The sequence below is a fragment of the Trachemys scripta genome, chromosome 11, assembly GCF_013100865.1.
Source record: "Trachemys scripta elegans isolate TJP31775 chromosome 11, CAS_Tse_1.0, whole genome shotgun sequence".
In the NCBI taxonomy this organism is placed as follows: domain Eukaryota; kingdom Metazoa; phylum Chordata; order Testudines; family Emydidae; genus Trachemys; species Trachemys scripta.
The window spans coordinates 66087632-66115006 of NC_048308.1; the positions used below are offsets into that span (position 1 = coordinate 66087632).

General features: G+C 46.4%; 1 protein-coding gene and 1 long non-coding RNA gene across 3 annotated transcripts in view; one reads left to right on the forward strand and one right to left on the reverse strand.

Moving 5' to 3' along the window:
- VWC2L (von Willebrand factor C domain containing 2 like) overlaps positions 1 to 27375 on the forward strand; it is a 151756-nt gene that overhangs the window by 92091 nt on the left and 32290 nt on the right. The window contains exon 4 of one of the 2 annotated variants that reach the window (XM_034786389.1): positions 15455 to 15905. The exons of the other annotated variant lie outside the window; for it this stretch is intronic. Within the exon in view, the coding sequence (XP_034642280.1) occupies positions 15455 to 15603 (149 nt within the window). The 3' untranslated portion in view covers positions 15604 to 15905. Of the gene's footprint in view, positions 1 to 15454; positions 15906 to 27375 lie in introns of those variants that run through there. 2 annotated transcript variants of the gene reach the window in all.
- Positions 25017 to 27375, reverse strand: part of LOC117885182 — a 31429-nt gene continuing 29070 nt past the window's right edge. The window contains exon 3 of the long non-coding RNA XR_004647735.1: positions 25017 to 26404. This is a non-coding gene — a long non-coding RNA (uncharacterized LOC117885182). The remainder of the gene's footprint in view (positions 26405 to 27375) is intronic.

The following is a 27375-nucleotide window of genomic DNA, read 5'->3' on the forward strand; positions in this document are numbered from 1 at the left end:
ATAGGGGTTGGGGTCCTGGGGGGCAGTTAAGGGCGGGGGTGTAAATAGGGGACAGGGAGCAGGGGCAGGTTGGATGGGGTGGAGGTTCCGGCGCGGGGTCAGGGGATGGGGAGCAGGGGGGTTGGATAGGCGTGGGAGTCCCGGGGGACCTGTCAGGGGGCGAGGGTGTGGACAGGGGTCAGGGGACAGGTAGCGGGGGGGGGGTCCCGCTGGAGTGGTTAGGGGCGGGATCCCGGGAGGGGGTAGTCAGGGGTCAAGGAGCACGGGGGGTTGGATGGGTTGGGAGTTCTGAGGGGGGCAGTCAAGGGGCAGGAAGTGGGATGTTTGGGGAGACTCAGCCTTCCCTACCTGGACCTCCATATAGTTTCACAACCCTGATGTGGCCCTCGGGCCAAAAAGTTTGCCCACCCCTGATGTAGACCCTGAAGATAGATATATTGCTTCCCCTCTTCTCCCTTTAACTTATCCCTCTTTACTTTATGTATGTTGACGAATCTGGTATTTTGGTATATTTGTTGTATTTGGAAAAATTAATAAACATTATACATATAACATGGTATTGTTACTGGCCTAATAAAAGCAATACTATAGAGTTGTCACTATCCAATATATTACAAGAGTTGCTGCTGTCGATTTTTATTATTTTTATTTATTTTTATTTTTATTTTTTTGACCAGCACTGTGGAATCCTGGAGTATTATTTTAAAATCTACCCCTGTAGACAGGCAAACCTCATCTTAATCAGCTGACTTTTGAATTCCTCATTTTGGCCCCAAAGAAGAGTTAATCTTTAAGTTTTGGTATCTTGGGGGGAAGCCAAACCTGCCTCACTGTTTTGACAAGTTAATCAAGGACACAAGTTGAGATCTTTTCTTACACTCTGAACTGGCTATAAATAGTTGTTTGGAGTGCTGTATAAATAGCGTTGAGAGAAAGGAATTAACATCTGAAAAGCTTCTGCAAGATCAGCGTATCTAAATGTCATTATCATACAGAAATGGGGTCCATTAGAAGCATTAGGAACCAGATCCAAAAAAGAACTAGATAAGGTTGATGAGGTTCAACAAGGACAAGTGCAGAGTTCTTCACTTAGGACAGAAGAATCCCATGCACTGCTACAGACTAGGGACCGAATGGCTAGGCAGCAGTTCTGCAGAAAAGGACCTAGGGGTTACAGTGGATTAGAAGCTGGATATGAGTCGGCAGTGTGCCCTTGTTGCCAAGAAAACTAACGGCATTTTGGGCTGTATAAGTAGGGGCATTGCCAGCAGATCGAGGGACGTGATCATTTCCCTCTATTCATGTCCAGTTTTGGGCCCCATAATACAAGAAGGATATGGAAAAATTGGAAAGAGTCCAGCGGAGGGCAACAAAAATGATTAGGGGGCTGGAGCACATGACTTAAGAGGAGAGGCTGAGGGAACTGGGATTGTTTAGTCTGCAGAAGCGAAGAATGAGGGGGGATTTGATAGCTGCTTTCAACTACCTGAAGGGGGGTTCCAAAGAGGATGGAGCTAGGCTGTTCTCAGCGGTGGCAGATGACAGAACAAGGAGCAATGGTTCAAGTTGCAGTGGGGGAGGTTTAGGTTGGATATTAGGAAAAACTTTTTCACTAGGAGGGTGGTGAAGCACTGGAATGGGTTACCTAGGGAAGTGGTGGAATCTCCTTCCTTAGAGGTTTTTAAGGTCAGACTTGACAAAGCCCTGGCTGGGATGATTTAGTTGGGGATTGGTCCTGTTTCAGCAGGGAATTGGACTAGATGACCTCCTGAGGTCCCTTCCAACCCTGATATTCTATGAAGTTCATGGAGAATAGGTCCATCAATGGCTATTAGCCAGGATGGGCAGGGATGGTGTCCCTAGCCTTTGTTTGCCAGAAGCTGGGAATGGGCGACGGGATGGATCACTTGGTGATTACCTGTTCTGTTCATTCCCTCTGGGGCACCTGGCATTGGCCACTGTCGGAAGACAGGATACTGGACTAGACGGAACGTTGGTCTGACCCAGTATGGCCGTTCTTATATTCTTCCGATATCCATAGTCACACTGAGTAATAACTCACTCTGTGAGTAGTGCCCTTGGCATCCAGGGACCTGCTTGTGCCATAACATCCTATCCAGTGTGAGTCAAGGCATCAGAACCTGTCTCATGATACATCCAGGTGGGCAGAGCAGGGAATTTGAAATGTCTCCAGCCTGTAAGGTGTGTGAAATAGCTGATCCATGTGATTAGACAACGCCTCCTGAAACAACAAAAACCCCCAAACAGGTTGAACACACAGTTCCTGACTTGTCTGACAATGGATAGGGGGGAAAAGCTTTGGGAAAAATAACTGTGGGTGAGCGTGTCCTCCAAAAACAATGATAGCAATAGAAAAGAACAAAAAATGGAAATTCAGTGAGAATATGCAACGGCCCAATTGCTTTGCTCTTTATTGTATAGCTTTATTTGGCTGGATTCTGGTGCATTTAAGAGCATTGATTGATTCTATAGCCAAGCTGTGTGATGTACGAGTATTGAGGTTGGACAGCAACAGAGTGTGTTCGGATATGTTCATTGGTACTTGTTATAGCACTTGCAGCAACTTGTCACCACGCGTTCAAGGATAGGTAGGGAAGCTCTGTTCTAACCTCCTTTCATTGAGAGACCTCAAAGGGGCTCCAGCACCATGCGACTTGTGCAGCTGTGCGACATGGCTGGGCCATTTTACCAGCTCAGAATAGTGCAGTGATTTAGGACAAGTGTCAATGTAAATGGCTAAGCCAGGTGCAAGGCCTTGGGAATCAGGCACCAAGGTATTTAAAAATATCCCAGTGTTGTGAGGCCTTGTTATAATCATTCCATAAATGGATAAACTGAGGCACCCAGGGTTTGGAACTTGTCCATTGTCTAGCAAGGCCCACCGGTTTTCTCAAGCATTTGGTTTGGGGGCAGGGAGGGGTGGAGTTGAGTATTATGAAATGTTGACACAAGGGGCTGGAGTGGTAAATAAATAACCTCTTTTATACACTACGAAAATAAAGTAATACATACAAGATTATAGTGGCAGAATCCAGAATAGAATCCCGGTTTAGTCCTACTTCCAGTTCTTCCCTCTACCCCCTGGATACACTCCTACATGAGCCAGTCATTATTTCAGACACCCTCGTGAGAAATTAAGCAGACTTACTGTGAATGCATAAATATTAATAGAGCTGGGGGAACAATTTGTAATGAATAACTTATTTTACAAATTTCACCTCTTTCTCGCTTTGTGGATTGGCTGCAAGCAGATTGATTCCTCCACCTTCCCCCCCCCCCATTTATTTTTATGCATAATTCCTGCTCTGTAGCTTGTGTGTGGTCAGTATTTTGTGAATAATCAGTGTTGGGAATATGAGGTGTTTGGACTGGACATGCAGGCCAGATGCTATTGTTTTGGTTCCCTGATTGGATGGTCATAACTGAGAACGAGGTTTCTGGTGTGAATATTCGTGGCTAGGAAATCGGCATTCGCTTTCTGAGAAGGTTCTGCCATACTTGCTAGAAACTCTTTCCATTTCAGCAAACATTTCTGCTAGAATATTCATGGACCGCAAACTCTTGACAGCAAATTCATTAAGACATTTGAATGAATATTCATGGGAATGTTTGCAGTATCTACCCAGCTCTGAATGTTATGGAGCCAAGGGGAGGATTATTACCTCTAGCAAAAAACAAGCCAACACTCTCTCCTGGTTACACAATGTAACTTCTGCTCCTTGGGAATGTGCCACATTGTTTGGGAGACAGAGGAAATATGTCTAAATGTACTTACTGTATGTCAGGTAATTGGCCAGAATTAACCAACATGAGATAGATCAGAAAGTATCTGTTCTCCTCTTCCTAAAACAATATATACCCCTTGGATTAACCAATTATCTGAATTATTTTGGAGATATTAGCTATATTCGGGGGGCGGGGGAAGGGGGCAATACAGCTGGGTGAAAAGACTAGCCTCGCTGGGAAATATTTAAGGCCATATTGTGATATCTTTACTCACCAAAAAAGTATTTTATTTACTGGAACCTTATTATTATTTATTTATTATTATTAACTCAATGGGACTTCTCGTTGCGTAGGGTTCTATTCAGTGTGTCACCATCTGCCCTAAGTAATTCCTGCTCACTCACAGTGTTTAATCATTTATTGCAGCATTCGTTCACATGTACATGGCTCAGTTCTCCACGGATGTAGGCCCCCCGGCAAAGCCATTGATTTCAATTGGCTTGCCTGAGATGTAACAGAGAGCAGAATGTAGCCCCCAGTGCTTAGGAATCACTGTGGCATTTGGCACTGAACTGCTAAGATGTACAAAACGTCGGCATGATGCCATATGCTCAGCGTCTGAAAGAAAATTAAACCACATGCTCCCTACTACTTGTTTGCTTTCAGTCAATCCTTGCACGATGCTATTGAATTCTAATGTTTTATTCCACATCTCAATAATGCCGTAGCAGGGAGTGGGACAAAGTCATAATTTACTCTAAAAGTGGCTCAACAGCAGTTGGGTTGGATGCTTCCCTGGCATTTGTTTTCAACACAGGTGCTCATCCAGGATCATAAAGAGGAAGCATAAGGCTTGGATTATGGCACATTCAAAATGTTAGCTTGGCAATCAAACAAAAACTCATGACTGTTTTTTAACTCATTTCAGTGTTAAACCAGGAGCATAAAACTCTGTCTGCCTGAGCGCCCCATGTCATTCGCATTCATTAATCTACGTTATTGTTAATGGGGAAGAACCACAGCTGGTATAAACCTGGCAATTGACACCAGCTGACGGTCTGACCCAACATGTTTTGGACCTTTGATTGCTCCCGCTTCCCTGCCCCACCCCTTCTCTGTGGGTTTAAATGCCTCGCTAAGAGCTGGATTACAATGGGCCCTTACGCATGAGCACAGGGGGAGGAACCATCTGCCCATCGCATACACATAGGAATCGCCAGCTGGACCCAAGGTCCATACAGTCCAAAATCCTGTCTCTGGCAGTGGCCAGTGCTGGCTGCTTCCGAGGAAGGTTCAAGAAATAGGCAGTAATGGAATAACCTGCCCTCGCCCCCGCCCCTCCCCCCCCCCATGAAGGTCTCACCCTAATTCCTAAAATTGGTGCAGTCGCTCGATTCCTCTGAGTGCTGAGTCTATCAGTGCATCCCCCTCGAAGGGGAACGTATCACTCCAGAGGGAGCAGGGCAGGCAGAGAAGAGCCCAGCACCTCTGGTGAAAGCAGCCCTCATTCCTGAAGCTTGGCACAGCATTCGCAGCCCCATGGCCACCTGTAGGATCCAGGGAAGGTTCGTCCCTCTGAGTTCCCACTGCCTTGCCCATAGCGATGCAGGGCCCGATCCTTGCAGCTGAGGGGAGTACTTAGTATTATGCCCGAATGGTAGCAAGGGGTTGCTGGCACCGGCCCGTAGGTCTGTGGCTCTTTGCACCCTCGTCCAGAGTCCTGTTTCAGTTGCCTTGTGACAGAAGATCTATAAGAAGTATCGGTGGGAAATGCCATTTTGCCGCTGCTTGTGCTTTTTATTGCTAGGTTTGCGATAACTTAGTGTTTTTCTTAGAGCCTCAGCTTAATAGAGGTGGCCAAATCTGGTCCTCGGCGGTATACATTCGTGCTTATTGGTGGCGCTTATCGGGTGAGGACAAAGGGCGCACGACGGGAAGAGTATTGGAGCTAGATTAGATCTGCCACAGATCAAAATACTTTAGTTTTCCCTTGTAATCCGTTCATTGATTTGCAGACTGACAGTCCTCCAGGGACTATCACAAATCCACCTACTGCTCCCTAGTGCGAGATTCTGCTGGATTAGCTGTCAGATGTGTAAACGCACAGGTAGCTAGAAAGCTCCCCAGTGACTACCCAGCTTCCAGCACTGGAGAAAGCCACTTATTCCAGGCAGGTTGTCATTGGAACAGTGCACTTTGCTGCTGATTGGACCCTCCTTTGGACACATTACAGCACAAAGGAGGAGATCTGCCCTTTGTGAAGCATGGCAGTGTTCCTGTTAGATGCAGAGGCAGTTGTCAGGTCCTTAGTGGATCAATAAATCTCGGAGCTTGGTAGGGTTATTATTGTTTAATTCACATTTCTATTGCGGTAGTGGCTCGAAGCCTTACCCAGGTGGGGCTGCTATTGTGCAAGGCGGGTCCAAGCACATCGCACACTTGACATATGGCCTACCTGCCTTGTCTCTGCTTCCCAGTGGGTGCCCTGTGCTCCCAGTTCCCTTCCCCCACTTCTCCCCTCCCCTCTCCCATTCGGAGCCTGCCCAGCTCGCACCTTCCTCCGATCTGGAGCTACTCCTCCCCTGCCATTCCTCCCTGGCTGCTGCAGGCTTTGTGCCAGAGGGACTGAGGGGTGGAATGGTCCAGCAGTTTGCTTGACGGCCTGGAAGCCAGCCAGCCCTCGTAGCCCAGGGGAGAGAAGCACAACCCAGCTGTAGCCAACGCTGATTCACAGGCAGAATGAAACTAACCATTAGTCAATGTCACTGCAAAGTCCTGCTCTGCGAAGAGCACAGTGGGAGGGGAGCAGATGGGCAGGGAGAAGAGGGAACAAGTGGTGGGAGGAGAGAGATGAGGGAAGAGGCACCAGAGGAAGGCGGGAGAGGAGCATGGAAGCAACAGCGGGTACGTGGGGGGTGGGGGAGAGGTAAAATAGACCAGACTAAAGGGAGAGGGGTAAGAAATAACTGATCCAGGGGGCTCCCCTAGCTTGCTGGCAGCCTAGATGGTCTACACACTAGGGCCGCCCAGAGGGGGGCAAGTGGGGCAATTTGCCCCAGGCCCCCACAAGAATATCGTATTCTATAGTATTGCAACTCTTTTTTTATGGAAGGAGCCCTCAAAATTGCTTTGCCCCAGGCCCCCTGAATCCTCTGGGTGGCCCTGCTACACACGCCCAGTCTGCTCCCCTCGGGTGGTCGCTGCCCCCATGAGCTCTTCCTGCTTTGCTCCCGGAAATGTGGGACCCGGGCGGGAAGCCAGGCCAAGTGCTGGCACGAGGGCTGCTGTGTGGAACACAGAGAGCCGCTGCTCTGGCTCTGGCCCTGCCTACCAAGCAGAGAGGAGCACTGACCCTCACCAGGGCCGGAAGTGGGCGGCTCTCTCCCAGCAGCAGCAGAGTGGTGGGGCGGGGAATGGGGCAGACAGGCAGGACAGTGTGGAAGAAGGGAGCAAATCAGGAGACCTAATCCAGCCCTCCCTCTGGCCTTGAAGAATCTCCCTCCAGCACTGCATGCATCTCTCCTTCCAGTCTGGTTCTGCAGCTTGGCAGCTCTTTGATGGTGTCATCTGGCCCTGCTGTGTGTTAGTGCCACAGACGCAGCCAAAATCCATTGCAGGAAGGCACAGAATTCCCAACCTGGGCTCCGCTAGAGACAGACAAGCAGGGTCAGTGCATGCAGTCTGTGCTAGCGGCTGACAGGTAGAGGATTCCCTCAGTCTGTCTAACCCCTTGGCGCTAAAAGATCCCAGCTCCCTCCCCCTCCCCCAGCACAGCTTGGCTGCATTCCTCCTCACGCATTCAGCAGAGTTAATTGGAGCCTGGTGCTATAAATCTTACATCCTTAAGTGCCAGGCAATCCCTCCGTCTCTCCTGTGTGTGGGAGTTGTGGCAGTATTGAATTTTCAAATAAAATGATTAACAGGCAGCCTTAGGGCAGCAATCGAGAAAACGTTCTTTCCCCTTCCTTGCCACCCTCAGCTCCAGAGGAAGCTTTTTGTTTAAATTTTAATGAAAAGGGCTTTTCTCTGTACTCCAGGGGGCGGATAACCCTTGCCCCGAACTGGTGACTGTTTTGGAATCTGTTTGTTGTTAGGAGTCTGGCAGGCAAACAGACTGTTGTTCTTAAGAGGCACAGGTGCTTAGTTCAACTTTAAATGCAGCTAGCTGCAATTATTGGCATTTCAAGTGTGTTTGACCTGGGACTTTAAACAGAAGCAAATGAGTCTACCTGATGGAAAAGTCTGTTCTCGGTCTCATCACACAACAACATGTCTCAGATTTCATGAAGCAGAGAATTAAAATCTGTTATGAACACCACAGACTGCAGTTTGGTTCAGTCGGACGCGGAAGTCTGTAAGCCTACTGTGTGAAGAAACAATTACTTCAACAGGCTGGGGAAGAAATATAGACATTGGGTTTATAATCTGCCCTGTTTGTGCTGTGGCAAAACTCATTTACGAGAGCTTTCAAAAAGGCCTGGTACAAAAATGGTTCTCAGACTCTATCAAGCAGAGGTCCCGTGTGAATGAAAAGGTGATCTTTTCATGAAGACCAAACGTACTCATTTAGGATCAGATTTATGAGCATGTAAATCACCTGAGTTGAAATTGATAAAATACATTTAAAATAGTGTTCAAAATTATGTTTTCAATATTCAGTGTTGGATGAGTGACATTCATGTACTAGCGAGGAGACTTATTGGGGTAGTTTTTGCCACAATCTTGCCTTTTGCACTGTACTTTTATGTACCATGCTGTTATTCATTATATGTGTTGTTGTTACCGTGAGCGGCTAGCCAGAATTTGAGATCTTGTTGGTATTTCTAGTCGGGTGGAGAAAGTGATGACAGAGTGTGGTGCACTGTTGTTTGTCAACAAAGAATATACAAAGTCCTGTTTCCCTGAACACAGGAGGAACCAAGAGAGGAGATGGTTTCTTTGCTTACAGCCCCAACTTTCTTTTAGCCAGCTTCTCTACGCTGTGCATCTTCTGACCCTTCAAGCTATCTATCTCCCTGCCTCCCTCACATACACAGTTCAGATTTCTGGGTGGGCTCCCGCACCCTCTTTGTCTCAGGTGCCAGCTGTCTCTTACAGCTGTTTTCAATGAGGAGTGAAGGACACACTCCACAGTTTAAACAAGGTTTAAGCCAACCTACAGCAGTATGTTACATACAATAGGTTTGCTGATGCTGAGTGATTTTTTTTTTTTTTTTTTAAAGCAAAATTGCAGGCCAAAGTCTCTCCTCTCAGACCAGGCCTGATTCTCTACTCAATGTGGTGTAAATCAGAGGTGACACTGCTGGAGTCCATAATCAGTGAGAGTGAGAAGAGAGCCAAGTCCTGTGTGTACAACTCCCATTAAAATCAAGAAGCAAGGGGGTGTGGGGGTGAGAGAGAGAGTCATTTGGTCCTGCTTCTGGAGAGCCAAGCCCTTATTTTATAAAGAATGAAAATGAAAGGAATGAAAACAGCAGAATGCAAATTGCAATTAGCATTGTCTAAACAGTGCAGCGTCATTGTGGTTGTTAAAAGGGAATCCGGATGTTGTTAGTTTTTTTTGTTGATGTCTTTTCTGGTTTATCAGGAAGGAGGGGAAGAAAGAGAGAGAGGGAGAGAGAGAGAGACCTACCTACATCAATTATAACACTGCCCTGGGTCGGGTATGCAGATTAAACCCGGAACCTCTGGATCTTAAAACCATGAGTGTCTGGAATTAAAGTTTGTTAGTGGATGGCAGCAGCAGACTCATAAATGTTTTACATGTTCCAGCCACTAGATGGGGACAAAGAGCTATACCGACCAAACACATACACAGCCACAGAAATGCCATGTGCTTCAAAGAGGCCCCTTTGGAGTAATGGAAATGCTCAGTTAAGGCATTCAAACAACCTTAACTCTTTTTCCTGTAGTGACACCATGGGGTGGGGGGGGTGAGGGATGGGACAACACTCTAATCTTGGATTACAAACATTAAAATGCATTAATCATAATCCTGTGGGTATTGCATGGCATTCCTAGCGGGCAGAGTTTAGCTTGTTTGGGTGCCCTAACTGCATGTTACCTTAACATGTCTGGATTTCTTTTAAGTTTAACCTTGGCTCTGAATTTCCTGGGGTGGTCACACTTGGTTTGGGAATATTTTCAATATCTATTTACCGTATTTTACTGTAAATTGCCGACATGCACTCTCAGCCTTAACTCCAACCTATTGGGGCCTGATCCAAAGTCCCCGGCACTCAATGGAAAGATGCCCAATGACTTCAATGGTCTTTGGATCAGGCTCTTGGTCATTAATATATCCCACAAGTACCAGTGTTCTCCAAAGACACAGGCCCCCAAACCTGTGCTAGTATCTGCTGGGGTCCCACTGCAGGTGCCTCAATTTCAGCCTTCTCCTTTTTCTAGGCATTCATCTTGGCCAGAATCACATGGATTTGGCCCTGCCCCCCCTTCTTGCAGAAGGGCCAGACCTGCTCTTTTCAAACACGCCTGAGATCACATGAAGCCCCTCCCTTGCTCTCGTGGGTCTTTCTGGAGGCCTGGCTGTACCCTTAAGTCAACCAGGGCCCACACAGCCAATGCTTGACTCCGCCTTACGGAATTACTCAGAGGCGATACACTTCTCGTGCTACTGCACTCATGCGTCTCTGCCTTGTTCTTTAAAGCTGCAGTGCCTGCACAGCACTCCTTTAAAAGGACGAGTGAGGAGATCCTGGATGGCCATTGAAAGGTCAAAGTTGTTTGCTACAATGTTAGCTATGACGCTAGCACCACCTGGTAACGACATGATTATTTTTATTATCCATTATTTGTATGATCGCCCAGAGGTTCCAGCTAAGATTGGGAATGCCGTGGGCAGGGCGCTGGACAAACACCTAGTAAGAGACACTTTTGCCCTGAGAAGTTGATAGTCTAAATACACAGGACGGGAATAATCATTCCCATTTTGCAGATGGGGACCTGAGGGACAGAGATGAAATGGCCTGCCCAGAGTCAGCGACAGAGCTGTAGCAGTGCGTGGACTCACTGCTGCAGTGCCTCCTGCTGGTGGTCTCGGGAATTAGCTCTTCCAGCATCTGGAGCACCCTCTGCAGGCCTGTGTCCTGCTGCCGCTTGGCCCCCATGTCCTTCCTGGACCCAGTGCCCTGTTATCGGGGTACTGCCCCTTGGCAGTAACCCCTTTGTCTCAGGGTCTCCCCTCCCCAGGGAACCCCCACCCACTATCCCCACCTCACCTCAGTATAAGGCTACTGCCAGTCATTTTCTAGCCCCACACCCTGGTGCAGACTGCAGTATCAGCCTACTCATCACCAGCAAGGTTGAGTTTGGACCTGCTGCCTTTGCCTACCCCTGGGCTGCCCCCTGGAACCCCCAGTACCTGTTGGCCTTCTGCTAGGCCGCAGCCTGGGACTTTCCAGGCTGGAGCCTCCCCAGCTCCTCTGCCTTTCCCCAGCCTTGCTCCACTCAGGTACTCTGCTCAGGTCCATATCCCTCTCAGAAGCTAGAGGGAGTTTGTCTAGGCACCTGGCTCCCAGCCTCTTATACAGGCCAGCTATGGCCTGATTGGGGTGTGGCCCAGCTGCGGCCGCTTCCCCAATCAGCCCACCTTTTAGAGCTCCCAGCCACCATCTTCCCCCAGGGTTGTTTAAAGCCCTTCAGGGCAGGAGCGGGGTAACCACCCTGCATTGGCCTGCTAAACCCAGGGTTGTGAGTTCAATCCTTGAAGGGACCACTTAGGGATCTGGGGCAAAAATCAGTACTTAGTCCTGCTAGTGAAGGCAGGGGGCTGGACTCAATGACCCTTTGGGGTCCCTTCCAGTTCTGTGAGATAGGTATATCTACAAGAACCAAAAACTGAATGCAGATCTCCTGAGTCCCAGCCCTATGCCTTAACCACAAGAGCTTCCTTCCTCTCCCAACATGGGGTGTGTTACTTTTGAGTACCTTGGCTATACCTTAGCACACCAGAGTCTGCCAGGCAATTGGGGAACAGAGACAAATGCACTAACCTATAGATTACAAGGATGTGGTTCCTATTCGTATGAAAATGGATGGTAGTAAAGTAGCAGATACAGGGTGTATATAATGGCTCTAAATGCTAGCGCGAAAGTCATCAGAGGTGTCTCACTTATATGCTTTTATTGTGACTCTATTAGCGTGGACAGTCGAAGCGGAGACAAAGCTGATCTAAATTTATAGCAGCACTTATTAAAGGGAGGATGACTTAAATGTGAATAATAGCCAAGAAACACCAATTAGTCTGCTTGACAACTATCTAAATTACTTCTGGGTAGTTAAGACCAGCAATGTCAAATCTGTGGCCAGTTGTATTTAAACCTGTGAGCTCTGAGGGCTGGTCTACACTGGGGGGGGATCGATCTAAGATACGCAACTTCAGCTACGAGAATAGCGTAGCTGAAGTTGACATAACTTAGATTGATTTACCTCAGGTCCTCACGGCATGGGATCGACGGCCGCGGCTCCCCCGTCGACTCTGCTTCCGCCTCTCGCTCTGGTGAAGTTCCGGAGTCGACGGGGAGCGCGTTCGGGGATCGATTTATCACGTCTAGATGAGACGCGATAAGTCAATTACTACCCGCCGATCCGGCGGGTAGTGAAGACGTACCCTGAGAAGCATACTATCAAGTCCTGGTACTAATAAAGCTAATGAGAGGAAAGAAATAGTTTTCTGATGCTGTAAAAATGCAAACATCTTTGGTATGGAGCCAGACCACCCCATTCCCAGTCATGCTTGTGACAGGCACGGACCAGTAAGTCCTACCAAGCTACATAGTGCATTTCACCTCCTTCCCATTAAATGGATTGCCCCGCTGATTTAGACTCATCTATAATTTAGAGTGCCCAGGCGTCTTGCTTTGCTCATAATAGCTCCAGTTTTCCGGCGAAATTCCTGGGCAAATGTTAAGATAAATGTGTGAAGTTCACCACCCACCTTTTGTTTAATGCGATGCCACAAATGTTATCCCTGCAAATGGATTTGTGAAGGGAGGGGGAGAAGAAAGTTTTGAACTGTATTTCTGCCTATGTAGTGAGGTTAAAGCACAGGGCCTAACTGGAAGTCACTTGAAAGGTTATTTTATTGAATTCATACGTATGGAAATATTTCTGTTGTCCGTAGAATGGAGGAACCTTTCAAGTAGCTGACCAGTGCAATAGATGCAGTGTTTATATACTTAGGTTTGGGGACAGATTACCAGTTCCACCAATAGTCCCCATTTTTAAGTCTAGGGAATGTCGTGCAAACGGCTAATCTTTCAAAACGCAAGAAACTTGAAGAGCATTTCCAGTGTGTACTTGGGTCTGTCTGTGTACATGTACACTTAAAACTTCCTTCGGTTTCCAAAGGTTTGGCCGAGAAAGGCAGGTGATCCAGTGGATGAGATACTGTTAAAGGAGTCAGGAAACCTGGGTGTTGGACCCGGCTCTGCCACTGATTTATTGTGACCTTTGGCAAGTCATTTCCCTCCCCATCCATCATCTGGCTTGTCTGTTTAGACTGCACGCTTGTTTTGGACAGGGCCTGTTTCTTACTAATGTGTGTGAATAGCACCTACCACAGTGGAGCCCCAATAAAGCAGCTAGGGTGACCAGATGACCCGATTTTTATAGGGACAGTCCTGATTTTGGGGTCTTTTTCTTATATAGGCTCCTATTACCCCCACCCCCGTCCCGATCTTTCACACGTGCTGTCTGGTCACGCTAAAAGCAGCTAGTCACTGTCAATTTGGGAGTTGTGTTGAATGGGAAAGAGCTATTGGTGATGACAGCTTGAGAACAATGACTATATTAACATTTCCACATACACCATGCCAATGGCATGAAATAAACTTTCAATGGACTCTTAACATTGGTATGGTAGGTAGACTTGAGTGCAGTTTTGAAATTCTGTCCTGTGAGAAATTCTGACACTTAAACATTTGTTTTTTGTCCTGATACAGGAGATGTGGCTCTCTTGGGAGCTTGAATCGGTGCCAGAACTCTAACTCCTGTAAGGCAATAGAACCACAATAAGAAAATGCAGTTTAATGTTTGGTTGAATTGATTCAAAAGGAAACATTTGGGGTCATTTCTGACAATGAAATATTCTAATTTGGGTTGAACCAACACAAAATAAAATATTTCACTTTGGCTTGCCCTGATGGAAAATCAATTTTTTTTGGCAAAATCAGTATTTCAGGTTAAAAATAATAATTTGGCAGAAACCACATTTTCCATTAGAAAAATCACTCCATGGCCAATGCCTAACCAGCTCCAACTGTTAGTTAATACTAAAAGCCTGGAATGCAATTGAGCCTCCCCCTTTCACAGTCACTTATATACACGTTTGCAGATATGCATTTTTTTCTTGAAATGTAGATTTAAAATGCACTACGAGAAAGATAAACAAATACATATTGGAAAGAGCTGCTTTCCCTTAAAACAGTGCTAAGTTTAGTTTCGAGATCTGCTCTAGAGCTAGCCTGTGATTCATGTGCTTTGATGTTAAAATATTATTGCAAATTCACTCCAGGTAGTAGGAAAACAGATGCAAAAAAATGTGACTAGAAGACAGTTGATGTTACACTTGACCATAGTTTTGGGCAATACTGAATACACGTGACAATCAAATTTCCCAGATCAGTTTGGTTTAGCTAATTTAACTTCTACAATCAGCTCACCTGATGATTGGGATAATGCAGCCGACAGTCCTCAAAGAGGCTAAAACTCTACAGCCCCTCACATCTCTGACTTTTCAGCATTGATTTTATTGAGATCTGAGGTTCCGTATTTCACAGTGTAACGCTAGTGGGTGTGTATGGGGGAGAAGCATTGCATGTACATAACCAGCCGTGCCATGTTTTATTTGTTGGGCCTTTATGAGCATGAGAAAACAAAAATCCTGCTGACTTCAGAAGCAACTTGGGTTTGAAATTGTCTAATAAAGATTTTTTTTTTTAAGTCCAAGATCAGCAGATTAAAGGAATCCCCTTTACAAAATAAAATCTATAACCAAGCTTGTTTGGGAGACAAATCAATTATGGATGCTGTGAATTATTCATTGTTATCAGGGAACCAGCTCAGGATCCCAGGGACTGATTTTAAGGAGCTGGAGGGAGTTATAGTAGCCGCGGGTATAAATTGGCAGAGCTCCATTCACTTCACTGGAGCGCTGCCAATTTAGACCAGCTGAAGATTTAGTCCCAATATTTTTCTGCGGTCTTGCAGCCGGTCTAGGAGGAAGGGGACACTGCATTACCAATCAGCTGCTCAGGGGAAGCCTTTGACCGTGACCAAGTATCCAATGAATGGGGAGGGTCGTGAAGGAAGCTAAATGTTTGAAGCTTTGTTTTATGCTTGGAAACCAATTCAGCACTCGCAGGGCGTCTACAAAAACATTATTTAACTGCACAATGGGTACAATCCTCGCCCCATTGAAGTGAATGAGGGTTTTGCCATTGATTTCAATCGGGCCAGGATTTTCTGCCTGGTGCTAATGGACTATGGTGATGTGGGACTGCCTGGTGATTTGAAGGGATGGGGAGGAGTTGTACTTTGGGATGACTTCATCACACTCCCTGCTCGTAACCGATTATCATGTGGTCTAACTCTCAAATCCACCATGTGTCCCGCTCCCCTGCTCTCCTTCCATACACACCCAGCCCCCATTTTAATTTATTTATTTATTTTGTATGTGTGTTTCCAGGTCCAAACTGCTTTGCAGGAACCACCATAATTCCGGCTGGCATGGAAGTGAAAGTGGATGCGTGTAACATCTGTCACTGTCACAACGGGGACTGGTGGAAGCCTGCTCAGTGTTCAAAACGCGAATGCCACGGCAAGCAGACTCTGTAGAGGCAAAATCCAGACCAATGACAAGTCTATTAAAAGACAAATGTAATGGCTTCTACGCTGCACATGTTAAACCTCCTGCCAGCTGCAATAGGGTCACCAGCAAAACCTTTTAGGGTTAACAAAAGTGAATATTTTGCTAACAGGAAAGTTCTCTCACACACCATATACAGAATATATATCCCGTAGCTAGATATCTAATCTGCTTTTGCTTGATGGGGACTCAGTAGCTGAGGTTTTGGAAGGGGAAATACCTGCACAAGTTCCTTCACTCATACTTGTAGCTTATCTATCACTTCCTACAGTGTGAATTGCATTTTTGCTGTTGTGATTTTTTTTTTTTTAGCATCTTCCTAAACTTTCTCACAGCCAGGGTCTTCTGGGTCATAAGGTTATGGGTTAAACAAGAATGAGTACTTTTTAAATGTTTAATGATGCTAAAATCATTAAAGCTAAAAAAGAGATGGGAGATGGAGGGATGGATAGATGGAAGAAATCAATCTGGGCTGTAAACTGCAGAAAGGTCGGACCAGATGCACAGATAAAGAGGGATCGGCCACCCGCTAGGAATGCTCTGTCTGTGTTATGCTTTCTCCACCAAGTGGGGACAATCAAGTTGAAGAAATCTACACAATAATCACTACTGATGCATTAAAGCTGTCAATCAAATCACTAAATGATGCCGGACAACAGCAGTAGGTGGATGCAACTTCCTTGATACCGATGAACATGATGGGGAAACACGAACCAAAATAATTTGGAAAATGACACACACTAGGTTTGCAGCCGAGGTTGAAAATGTGCCCCATTTGTCACCTGCCTCAATCAAGTTCTTTGCTTTGGACTGTTTGTAATCACTTTGGATACATGTACATTCCTGGTGTACGTGTGCTGCCTTACACCAGTGATTAGTTTGGCCCTTTGTGGCTTCTGCTAGCATAAACTGTTGGGTCAACATGCGCAGACCCACTGTGAATATGATCAGCATTGACATTAGCCCTCTGATTTGGTTTCAATATGCAGCTTCCCTGAGCTACGTCTGCATTTACCTTATCACTGTGCCACCACCACTCTGCGCCAAACCCTCGTCTCAGTGAAGTCGATGGCGAAATTTCACTTGACCTCAGTGAGACCCAAGCTTTGGCCCATTGTTGCTAGTGCAAGTGCAGATCTGAATGCATCTCTGACCAGCCCCCAGTGAAATTTCTGCAGCTGTTTTCTGGAGATTTTTTTTTATGAATTAAAATATGGGATGTGATTAAAAAATGTTAAAATCACAAAACTGCCCTGGAGCACCAGCAGAAATAGTGACATGGACAACTGGTTGTTCACAGAGCAAGCTAAACCTGTGCCCTTATTAACATAGATGGTGTGAGCTGTGGCAGAGCGTGTTCTCCTGTCCTATGGACAGTGGACAAGATCTTGTTTCCTGAGAACACTCCTAATGAGCCCCTCACTTTCTCACCATCCCCCAAGGCCTGTGACCATGATGGCCAAGGAACCCATCTGTAAACCCCATTCCCAGGAAATGAGCATGCTCCTCGCACCTCTGACCCTCCTAGACCCTAGCAGCCCAAGAGCAAATGATCAAGTTTAAATGTCTGATCCCTACATGAAGCCCTGGGACTTTTCCCACTGACTTCAGTGATGGGCTACCAGTGAACTAGGCCTGCAAAGACATAGTTCCCACGATTTACAATCGCACTTGTCATACAAGGCCAGACTATTAACTTCCTCTCCATGCGGAGTCATACCTTCCTCCTGGTGTAGCTCAATTGAAGCCAATGGGTCTACTCACGAAGTAAGGTGCTACTCAGCATGAGACAGAGGATCAGAACATCTCCCCCAGACATTACAAGTCTTCCCTCCTAATAGCAGTTAGTTCCAGGAAGAGCCATTCCTAAAATGAACGTGGTGAGGAGTTGGCCCCTTAACTCCTTGAGTAAACTGGTTTCCTTGCAGTACAAATAGCTTTGCCATCCTGCTGACCAGCAAGAGCCCCTTCTGCAGAGCACCGGTCTGCACCAAGGTTGGAACTTTGCTGTGGCAACCATTCATAGATAATATGCACTCTTGAATCATTCACGAGCATCCCTGCGTGATTTATTCATGCCCACACAAAGTAGAGGCAGTCCAGGCTTTCTATGCACGGACAGACATGGTTTCCTTTGCAGTAAGGTAGCCTAGTGCCAGCTTTGAAATTCACATTCATGGGAATAAAAAATAAATGATGTGGCTGGGGTGGAAACACAAAGCAAACCTTTAGTCGAGCCATGATGTATCCATTGTTAAGAAGCTACAGTATCCTTCTTGGGGGAACGAAAAGAGAACATGCAACTGGGACACCAAGATGTAATAATTCTGCATCAAAGGATAAGCACACCAAGAGCTATGGCAAGGACTTACTAGGGCAAAGGGTGTATACACTGAGAAGCCATCTTCAGAAAGCAGCTACCAACACTGCTGGAGGAGGGCAGCTCCGTGGTCTTTGTTAGCAGCCAGAGAGAGTCTTTTCCTGGCGTCTCACTGCAAGCTATTTACTTTCAGGCTTCGTAGCCCTGACACCTGTTTGTTTATCTTCCTGAAGATGTAACCCGATACTGTGACAGACCTCCTCAAAGCAGTGATACCACTTTACAGTTCTACTATAACCAGGTCACAGCTTTTGAACCATTGGTTGCTTTTTTATTTATGATATTTTGTTAAGACTTTGGACCCCAAAGCTGCTTTTATTAAAGTCCATGGCAAACTCTTGGGGATGGCTTCTCGGCGGCTTTAAATTAGCACAGTTCCTCTGAAATCACTGGAGCCATGTTGATGTAAACCAGCTGCGGCTCTGGCTCGCTTCGGCGTCAATGGTAGGAGAACCGGATCCTTTGTTTGCAACCAGTCTTTTGCCTCTGTATTCTTATTTCCTCCCCATTTGAGTTTTATTGGGGTCAGCTTCGCAGTTGCCGGAATTCAGCATGGCGCTGTTGAAGTCAGCTACGATTTATACCCGCTGAGAATGTGGCCCATGTACACTGCTACTGTTAAATAAGGGACCATCATATTTACTTGTAACCGGCTAGCTGTCAATGACTAGCCAATTTCAGAAAGCTCTGAACAACAGTGTGCCTGAAAAACAAATGGGACAAACCCCCCACACTTGACTGTAAAAATATGGGGTTCTAGCAACAATATTTGATGTGTAAAAATATATTATTAAAAATTATTTTGTTAAATATAAAGTGTGTTAACCTGCAAAAAAAATGTTTTTGGTGTATTTTACTCTGCCACTCGTCCCCCAAAGTACATGTCAGCTCATCACGCTCCTCCAGTTCCAAATGAAACAGGACAGCCCAGTCTCAGGGATCTCCAGGGGGGTTTTGCTGGAGTAAAGCTGTGCAGACGAGACTGCAGGAGCTCGCCTGGTGGCTGTAAATAGCTGAGGAGATCCTGGATTCTGGCAGAGTAGGTTAAACCACCAGATCCTCAGTTGGTGTAAACTGGCACTGATGTTAATGGAGAGACACTGATTTATACCAGCTGCGGCACTTTCCCGCAGCCTTTTCTTGAACATTCATTTATTTGTTACAAGATGGCTCCTGAACTTGTATGAGCTGTTGTGCCTTTGCCCAACTCTAGCCTACACACTTATGTCCCCAGGTGCAGCAAAGTTAGTATCTGGATCAGTGCATTGAAAGCCCAGTAACTCTAACAATAGGACGGCGAGTTACACACGACACTAGCTTTGCTCCAGAGGTCTTGTACTGTGATAGCGAGAGCTTGACTGGTCCCAAAATGGTAATAGTCCTTGGCACTTCTCTAGTGACTACCAGCCAAGGATCTCGGAGCCCCTTAACAGACATTAATGGAAAATAATAAAATACCCAGCTCTTAAGGTGCTTTCAAAGGAGGTCAATATCATGATCCCCATTTTACGGATGGGGAAACTGAGGCACAGAGGGGGCCACATGACTGCCGAAGGTCACACTGAAAAGTTACGGTAGTGCTGTGAACACCACCGTCCTGACCCCTGGTCCTTTCCTTTAACTCCCCACTGCTATCACTCCCCTTGTGGTACCACTTTAAACTTGATGCCATCTAATCAGCATAATAATTTGCTTTCAGTTCACAAAATCAATTTGATACCTACAGAGGGAGATTCACTGTTATTTACCCTAATTAGTAGTTACTCTAATTAATTACAGATTAATCACTGTAGTTAATGTTTGTACAGTGCTTGGAACATGCACAGCACTACACATGCAAAATATTATTAATTAAACTAGACATATCTATATCCCAGGCTATGCTGGTTAAGTGTTTTCTAAAGGCCAGACTCTCATACTACTACTTGCATTGAATCATCCAGTGTTCCGTGAGCAGTGCTATCGATTTCAGTGGGACACCTTGCACAGTAAAGAGCTGCTGGGTGTGAAAAAGGGCTGAAGGAACTGACCCTGTCTCTCGTCCCCAGCCAGTTTAGATGTGGATTGATAAACAATACAGGGACTTTTAACTTAGATTTTTGGAAAATCATTTTGCAGAGAGACCAGGTATTGGGGAAAAAATGGTGTTGCACTTTAAAAGGAGGAAATTAACAAGCTGCTGAATTTAGCAGTCAAGCCGTGCTCATACGAAAAAATGGATATTGCTGCAGGGAGATACAGTGAAACCCATCCATGCTTCTGATCACTTCCAAGAGGCAGTCACCCTCAGGACCTGCCAGTGAGTTACTCTCCTATACTAGGCTACCTGTGAGGGATAGCTCAGTAGTTTGTGCATTGGCCTGCTAAACCCAGGGTTGTGAGTTCAATCCTTGAGGGGGCCATTTAGGGATGTGGGGCAAAAATCTGTCAGGGACAGTACTTGGTCCTGCTGTGAAGACAGTGGACTGGACTTGACTTGATGACCTTTCAAGCTCCCTTCTAGCTCTATGAGATAGGTATGTACAAGGCTAAATACCTTTGAGGATATGGGCCCCTGTGAAAAGCAGGGCTGTGGGCAGCATATTGCTGCTAACACATGGCCCACTCCAGAGGCTGCAGTTGTGTGCTCTATGCCTGCTCAATAGCCACCCTAACCCAAAACTGCCCAGCTGCCGCATGGAAAAACCATCAATGAACCAGGAAGGCACTGAGAAAGTGCCCAAGGGGAAGTTTTGGGTTTGGGAGGCAGAATAAAGTAATACAACGCCGGTGAGACTGACAGGGAAATAGCAAGGGAGGTAACCTAGGGCCAGGCAGAGACAGGCCATGTTAAGCAGCAGAGACACTTGAGGTAGGCTAATTGAGACTATGTAGCTTATGGGCAAGACAGCTTTATTGTACTTTGGTTTACCCAGCAACGGACTTTGAAGCAGCGGACAAAGCCAACATGCCCAGCGCTGTTCCGGTTTGGTAGCATGGAAACAAAGAGCTAGCTTAAAGCCCAGTGCCGCTGATATTGTTATCACAGGTGGCACCAGTTGTTGGTGTTACACCAAGTCTTCCAGGTTAGTGTTCTTAGTGTGAGAGCAAGTTTTGCCTCTTGGGAAGGCGTGATGTGTTAGTTTGGGGTACGCAGGTAAGAGGAAAGTATGGGAACAGCAGGAGAGTTTGCGTTATACCTTGGTTCTGATTACAGTCAATATTTGAGACAGGGTTGCTCCATGGGAACCAGGCATTGTTGTTGGCCTGAGATGCTTGGAAGGCAGAATTGCCTGCATGCTATTTGACCACCTCATTCCAGGACTGGTGGAGAGTGTAAAGAAAGCCAGTTACACCTAGAACATATCCAGACCCCACATCTCTGAGTTCTCCTCCTGAGCGAAGCTGACCTGCAAGGCCCTGGACATCTGTCACTGCTCAGCAGAGAGGTAACACTGGTTTCACATTAGGCTACCGGGATCAGAAAAACAGATGACAATATCCTGGGTGAAATTAAGGCTTTTGTTCCACAGAACAGAATTGAAAGGATTTCTGTGGCGTGATTGTTAAATTACATAATGGACTGGCAAGAAAGCGCCTTGTACATAGGCTGGACCTGAGTCGCATTTACACTGCGGCCCCTTTTCATGGTGTAGAGGAGCACAAGTGTAAATAAGAACCAGTCCTTCACTTATACATGTCTGAAGTGATTATATACTAGACAGGCCCTGACATAACAAAATCAGGCCCAATTCTGTCAGAAGGGTGGTATTTTTTCATCCATCCCTCATTTTATGTTGCTGGTGGGTTATTTTTCCCCTTTCTGGATTACTCCTGTTGTTCTATAGTGCCCGGTTGTTCTTCTGCCATTGTTAGTGTGGGAAGGGCTGCGCCAAGAGCTGGTGCCTACATCTAAAGGCTTTGGGCTCGTGCCCGTCTGTAGTAGCAGGGAGATCCATGGTCCAGGGCATTTACATATGTAAAAATACAAGGTGCTTTGAGTTGTGGGTTGTTTCTCCAGTTTAAAAACAAACAAGAGGCAAATGGTGCATTCTAAGAAATAGGGTTCTTGGTCCCGCCCATCTCATCTGGGACTAGAGTGTGTCTTGCACTACAGGCCTTCATAAGCTAGTACGACCTCCCTTTACACACTGGCATGGGAGTAAGCCGGTGCCATGGGCTCCTTTACTCCACTCTGAGATGGGATAATGAGCAGGGAGTGGATGGGCAGAACCTTGGCCCTGCCCATCCAATGCACGGCCCAACGCAGCAGAGTCATCCTGGGGCTGTTGTAATGACTATTGGTATGAGGCCAGGTGCGGGGAGGAATTGTACCTTAGTGGGGTATCTAGAGTGACCAGACAGCAAGTGTAAAAAATCAGGACAGGGGGCGGGGGGTAATAGGAGCCTATATAAGGAAAAAAAACCAAAATCGGGACTGTCCCTATAACAATAAGGTTATCTTTGAGTCCTAATACAGCACCTTTTGTTCAGGGCTGTGTCTAAAGGCACCATCTAGCCCTTTGTGGACACAGCTGTGCATTATTCCTGTTATTCAATGGACATGGGCATTTGCTGTAGCGATACAAATTCTCTGTGTCACGCAATACAGCGCATGTTCACCACATAGACTAAAAATCCTTCTAATGTGTCTCGTGGTCAGGCTCATCTCACTTAAAGGACATGACCAATTACATGGCTGAATGACTAGTTGACACATACTTAGGCGGTCATCTGTTACAACAGCCATAGACATTCAGCCCTGCTGGCTGGCATTAATCTCCACCATGGACTGCCACCGCTTCACTTTGGCATTGCTTAGGAGTTTCTATGAAAAGGGATTGTCATCCAATTGGTTTCTTGCTTGGATCCTCCAAAGCCCAGATATTTCCAACGCCGAGTAAGAAAGATATTGACTTGCTGCTAGAGCACAACAGCTTTTACCTAGCTCCCCTTTCAGAACGCCCCATGGCTGGTATTGGGCGTCCAAAGGCAGGGTCATGCTCAGTAAACGGGAGCCCTATCTATTATGAAATACAGGTGAATGGAATGACTGCGTGCGTTCTCACACTGCAGGTCACAGTCAGTAGCTGCAAGGTAAGTTTGCACCAATGTAGAACTCTTGTCACGTGTGGAGAACCTCACCACCACAGTGAGACATTGGCCTAGAGCCTCAAAAGGTATTTAGGTGCCTAACTCCAGGCACTTAAATACCTTTAAGGAACTGTGCCATTGTTCCTCAGACTTCCTCATCAGCAAGAGTGGTGCAGTCACTGACAGCCCTTAAGTCTTGGATTCAAAGAGGACCCATGGAAAGCCGGTGGGAATTGCGTGCTTAATTCCCTTACACTCATTCAAAAATCCCAGGCTAAGTGTCTGCTCCCATATGGAGCTGCATAGTGAGGTGGCCATGGGCCTGCCTCTTGCCCCTCTCTTTTTGAGTGAACAGGGAGCAGTGCTTGAGGGGATACACGCTGGGGAGGATCTCGGGATCTGGTCACAAACTGTCCCTAGCTGATTAGCCACAAAATCCTTCATCACTAGTTAGTAGGTATTTTGCACAGTATTGTACAGTAGTCTATCTGCCACTCTTTTCTCTGAGCAGTTTCAATACTATAGCGGTACAGCACAAAAGGATACACCTGCAGTCATCTCAGCAACGCAGAACGTGACCAGCTCATGTTAACATCCCTGTCCAGCTAAATGTTTGAATAGCCATGGAAAAGGAGCGTATTCCAGTACCTTCAGAGAAGGTAGTGCAGCCTAATGGATAGGCTAGTCATAAGGCCTGGATTCTGGGCCCAGCACTGCTAATGAACTACTGAGACAAGGTGAGTGGACCAACTTCTGTTTGTGAGAGAGAGAGACAAGCTTAATTACTTTCCCCACCTTGTCGCTCTACTATCCTGGGACCGACATGGCTACACCCACACTGCATAATGACCTACTGAGTCACCTTGTGCAAGTCACCGGGTCATACCTCTGTGTTCCCACCCCTCTATTGTCTGGCTCAGCTACCCAGGCCCCAGTTCAAGAACACACTTGAGCACATGATTAAAGTTAAGCGCATGGTTAAAATACAGTCTTGACTAGGGATGCTCTCCTGAATCGGGGCCTAGATTGCAAGCTCTTTAGGGCAGGGACTGTCTCTCAGTATGTATTTGTACAGCACCTTGATCTGGGTTAGACGCTAGCGTAATACAAATAGGGGGAGATTTTCAGAAGCACCTAAGGGTTTTAGGAGCACAAACGCCATTGAGTCCTCCCCTATAATAAATGCTAATAATAATGTAGTCCACAGTGAGTTTTATTAACGATTTTCCAGGACAGAAAGAGTTAAACTGTGATTTTTACCTTCCAGTGAGCTGTCTAGTCTCTCCATTTGTATATTTCCAAAGATAAGCACACACGTCTCAATGTATTTATTTATTTTAATATTTTGTGGTTCTCTTCCCCTTTTAATTAATCACAGCCCTGGGCCAGGCAGATCCATTAACTACTCTTAGGCCTTTCAGAGATATAGTTGCAGATGCAATTTAATTTCATCTGCAACTATATCATGATCGATAGCAATTAATAGCATCTCTTCAATCTTGTTGAAAGAGTCATGTGGGGCTCCCAGCATCTGCCATCTCAAGAGAAAGGTGTCTGAGACCTGTTATTAGATCCAGGAGCACGGCCCGGTCTTTCTCCTCTAAAGCTGACATGCATGGCTCAATTTTTTAGTGCCTGATTTTCAGTGAGTTTTCTGCACCTGCAATTGTGCCTTACTATGAGTTGTGTATGTCCATAAACCCAAGGGGGAGAGGTATCTCTAATGTGAATGCAGGGATGTTCCAGTGGGAGGTCTGGGGATCTGGACAGCCCTTTAGGAGCTGGCATAGTCAGCAGATGCTGCTCAGATCCATCTAGCAGCTGTGGAGAGGCTGGATTGTAGCCCTAAGATCCAGCATGCCCAAGGGCCAGTGCAGGAACTCGAGTGTCACTCTCAGTCTGTTACTCTGAAACCAGTCTGGTCTCTGGTTCCCCCTTGCTCCAGAGGGGCAGCACTTGCCTGCCCTCTTATTGTCACCGACTACTGCCCTTTCTGAACGGGCTCCAGTGTGCAGGCTAATGGAGCCAGCGCTCTGCCCACCCCTCTCCCACTTGTGCGAAGCCCTCCTCTCAGCCCTGTGGATCCAGGGCTGTGACCAGCCCCATGCAGTGGGGCCAGGGGGTTCAGACAGCTCCCTCCCCTGCATGGCAGAGCAGCCAGGTTCATGATTAAAAGATGGCAGCGAGCCAGGTTCAGAACCGGCAGCAAGGGATCAACTCCTCTTAATGCCTGTTACAGCGTAGGTCTCATAACTGCTCTGGGAAGAGTTGAGGGGATAGAGGGGGAACACCAGGGGCTGAGGGGATGGAAGGGCAGCATGGGGGCATTGAGGGGACACACGGGGAGTGCAGAGGGGAGAGAGGTAGGAAGGAGCTGAGTGGAGAGAGAAGAGAGCACAGGGTGAGCTGAGGGGATAGAGGGAAGTGGGGAGAGTTGGTGGAAAGCATAGGACATTGCTTGGGAAAATGAAAAAAGAGACAAAGGTGGTAAAAATGGAGCTGAGGACAGAGAAAGGAGAGATTAACAAAGGAGGGGGGGTTGTGGGAGAGAGAGAGAGAGACAGACAGTGGGGGAGGGTGTGTGGGAGATAAGTAGGATCTTTACAGAAAAAAAATGATTTTTTCATAAGGTTGATAAGTAGAGAAAATGAGTCTGAGGGAAAACATGACCACTGAGAAATTGCAGCAAAGTCACACAGGGACCTAGGTGATAGGAAGAGCGACAGGGAAACCCCACAGGGAGCTGGTCAGTTATTGCTTTCTTAATTTAAATACAGTTTGCTTTATTCAAACTTTTCTAGCTGTAACGGGCTCCGGTTTCCTGTCCCCCGAATTGGTGTGTGCATACATCTGCTCTTGCCTCTTTAATGAGAACACCTCGCATCTCCTTCAGTCCCAGGGGCTTTGCCTCACAGTATTGTCTGTTTTCAGAGCCTTATTAATATGTGGTTATCTAGAATTTGAGATTATTTTCCCCACACTCCTGTGGAAATCCATCTCTGCTTTGTATCACCTGCAAAGCATTATGAGGCATATTTCATCCTCGTATAACAGCATTAGAGAGGCACTTATTGAAACAGGCTAAGACTGGAACAAATTGGAGTTGCAACTCCCTCCATCCTTCCCTCAGCCACCACCAACCACTATCAGCACCCAGACTGCTGATTATCAATGCCCCTGAGTCAGCAGCGTGTAATTGCTTCAATGGCACATAATGACTTGAGTTCCATTTTACTTGACCTTCTTGAGGATCGAGCTGTCGGCCCAATCAGCAGGGAGGCCAGAGCCACTGCAGTGAAAGCTATTCAGCGATGCGTCTGAAAAACATAATAAAGCAACATGTATGCGCACAAAGAGCAAAGTCTCACTATGTACCTTCCATCCACCAGATAGCATGAAAGACTATAGTTCCATTTACTGCTCTTTAAAGGGAAAAGACAAAAATACATACAATCAAGGAGAGACAAGGTGGGGGAGGTAATATCTTTTATTGGACCAACTTCTGTTGGTGAGAGACAGACAAGCTTTTCAGCTCACCAACAGACATTGGGCCAATCAAAAATATTACTTCACCCACATTGTCTTGGACCAACACGGCTACAACAATCCTACATACTACAGTCATTCTCAGTTAAACCAGCCTGCCTTGCAAGGCACTGAAGGCTAGCACCCCCCTGACTCCCCTCCCCCCAAAAAACCCCAAGGAGATACAGTATATCACGATTCTGATGTCATGAAGCTAAGTGCCTATAGTGTCTTGTTTAAAAGCTACAGCATATTCATCCATTTACCAGATTAGATAGATAGATAGATAGATAGATAGATAGATAGATGGGGTGGATGGGGATAGATAGATAGATAGATAGATAGATAGATAGATAGATAGATAGATAGATAGATAGATAGATAGATAGATAGATAGATAGAGGGAGTCTATGGGGATAGATAGAGGGGTGGATGGGGATGGATAGAGGGGTTGTATTGGGATAGATAGATAGATAGATAGATAGATAGATAGATAGATAGATAGATAGATAGATAGATAGATAACAAAAACCTTAAAAGAGTCTAGTATGGGACTCAGAAAACCCCAAGGGTAGGTGTTCGGTGCTTGCCAAAAATCAGGCTCCTCTAAAGGCATCCAAAAATTGCAGCACCAACAAATAATGCAGTTCATGCCATCTGCCACCACTGCTTATCAGTGTCCTATAGATAGCGGTGAGTGGCACAGTAGTTGCTGGAGTCAGCGTATACTCACTCTTGCCATCTCTGCTTGCTCCCCAGTGGA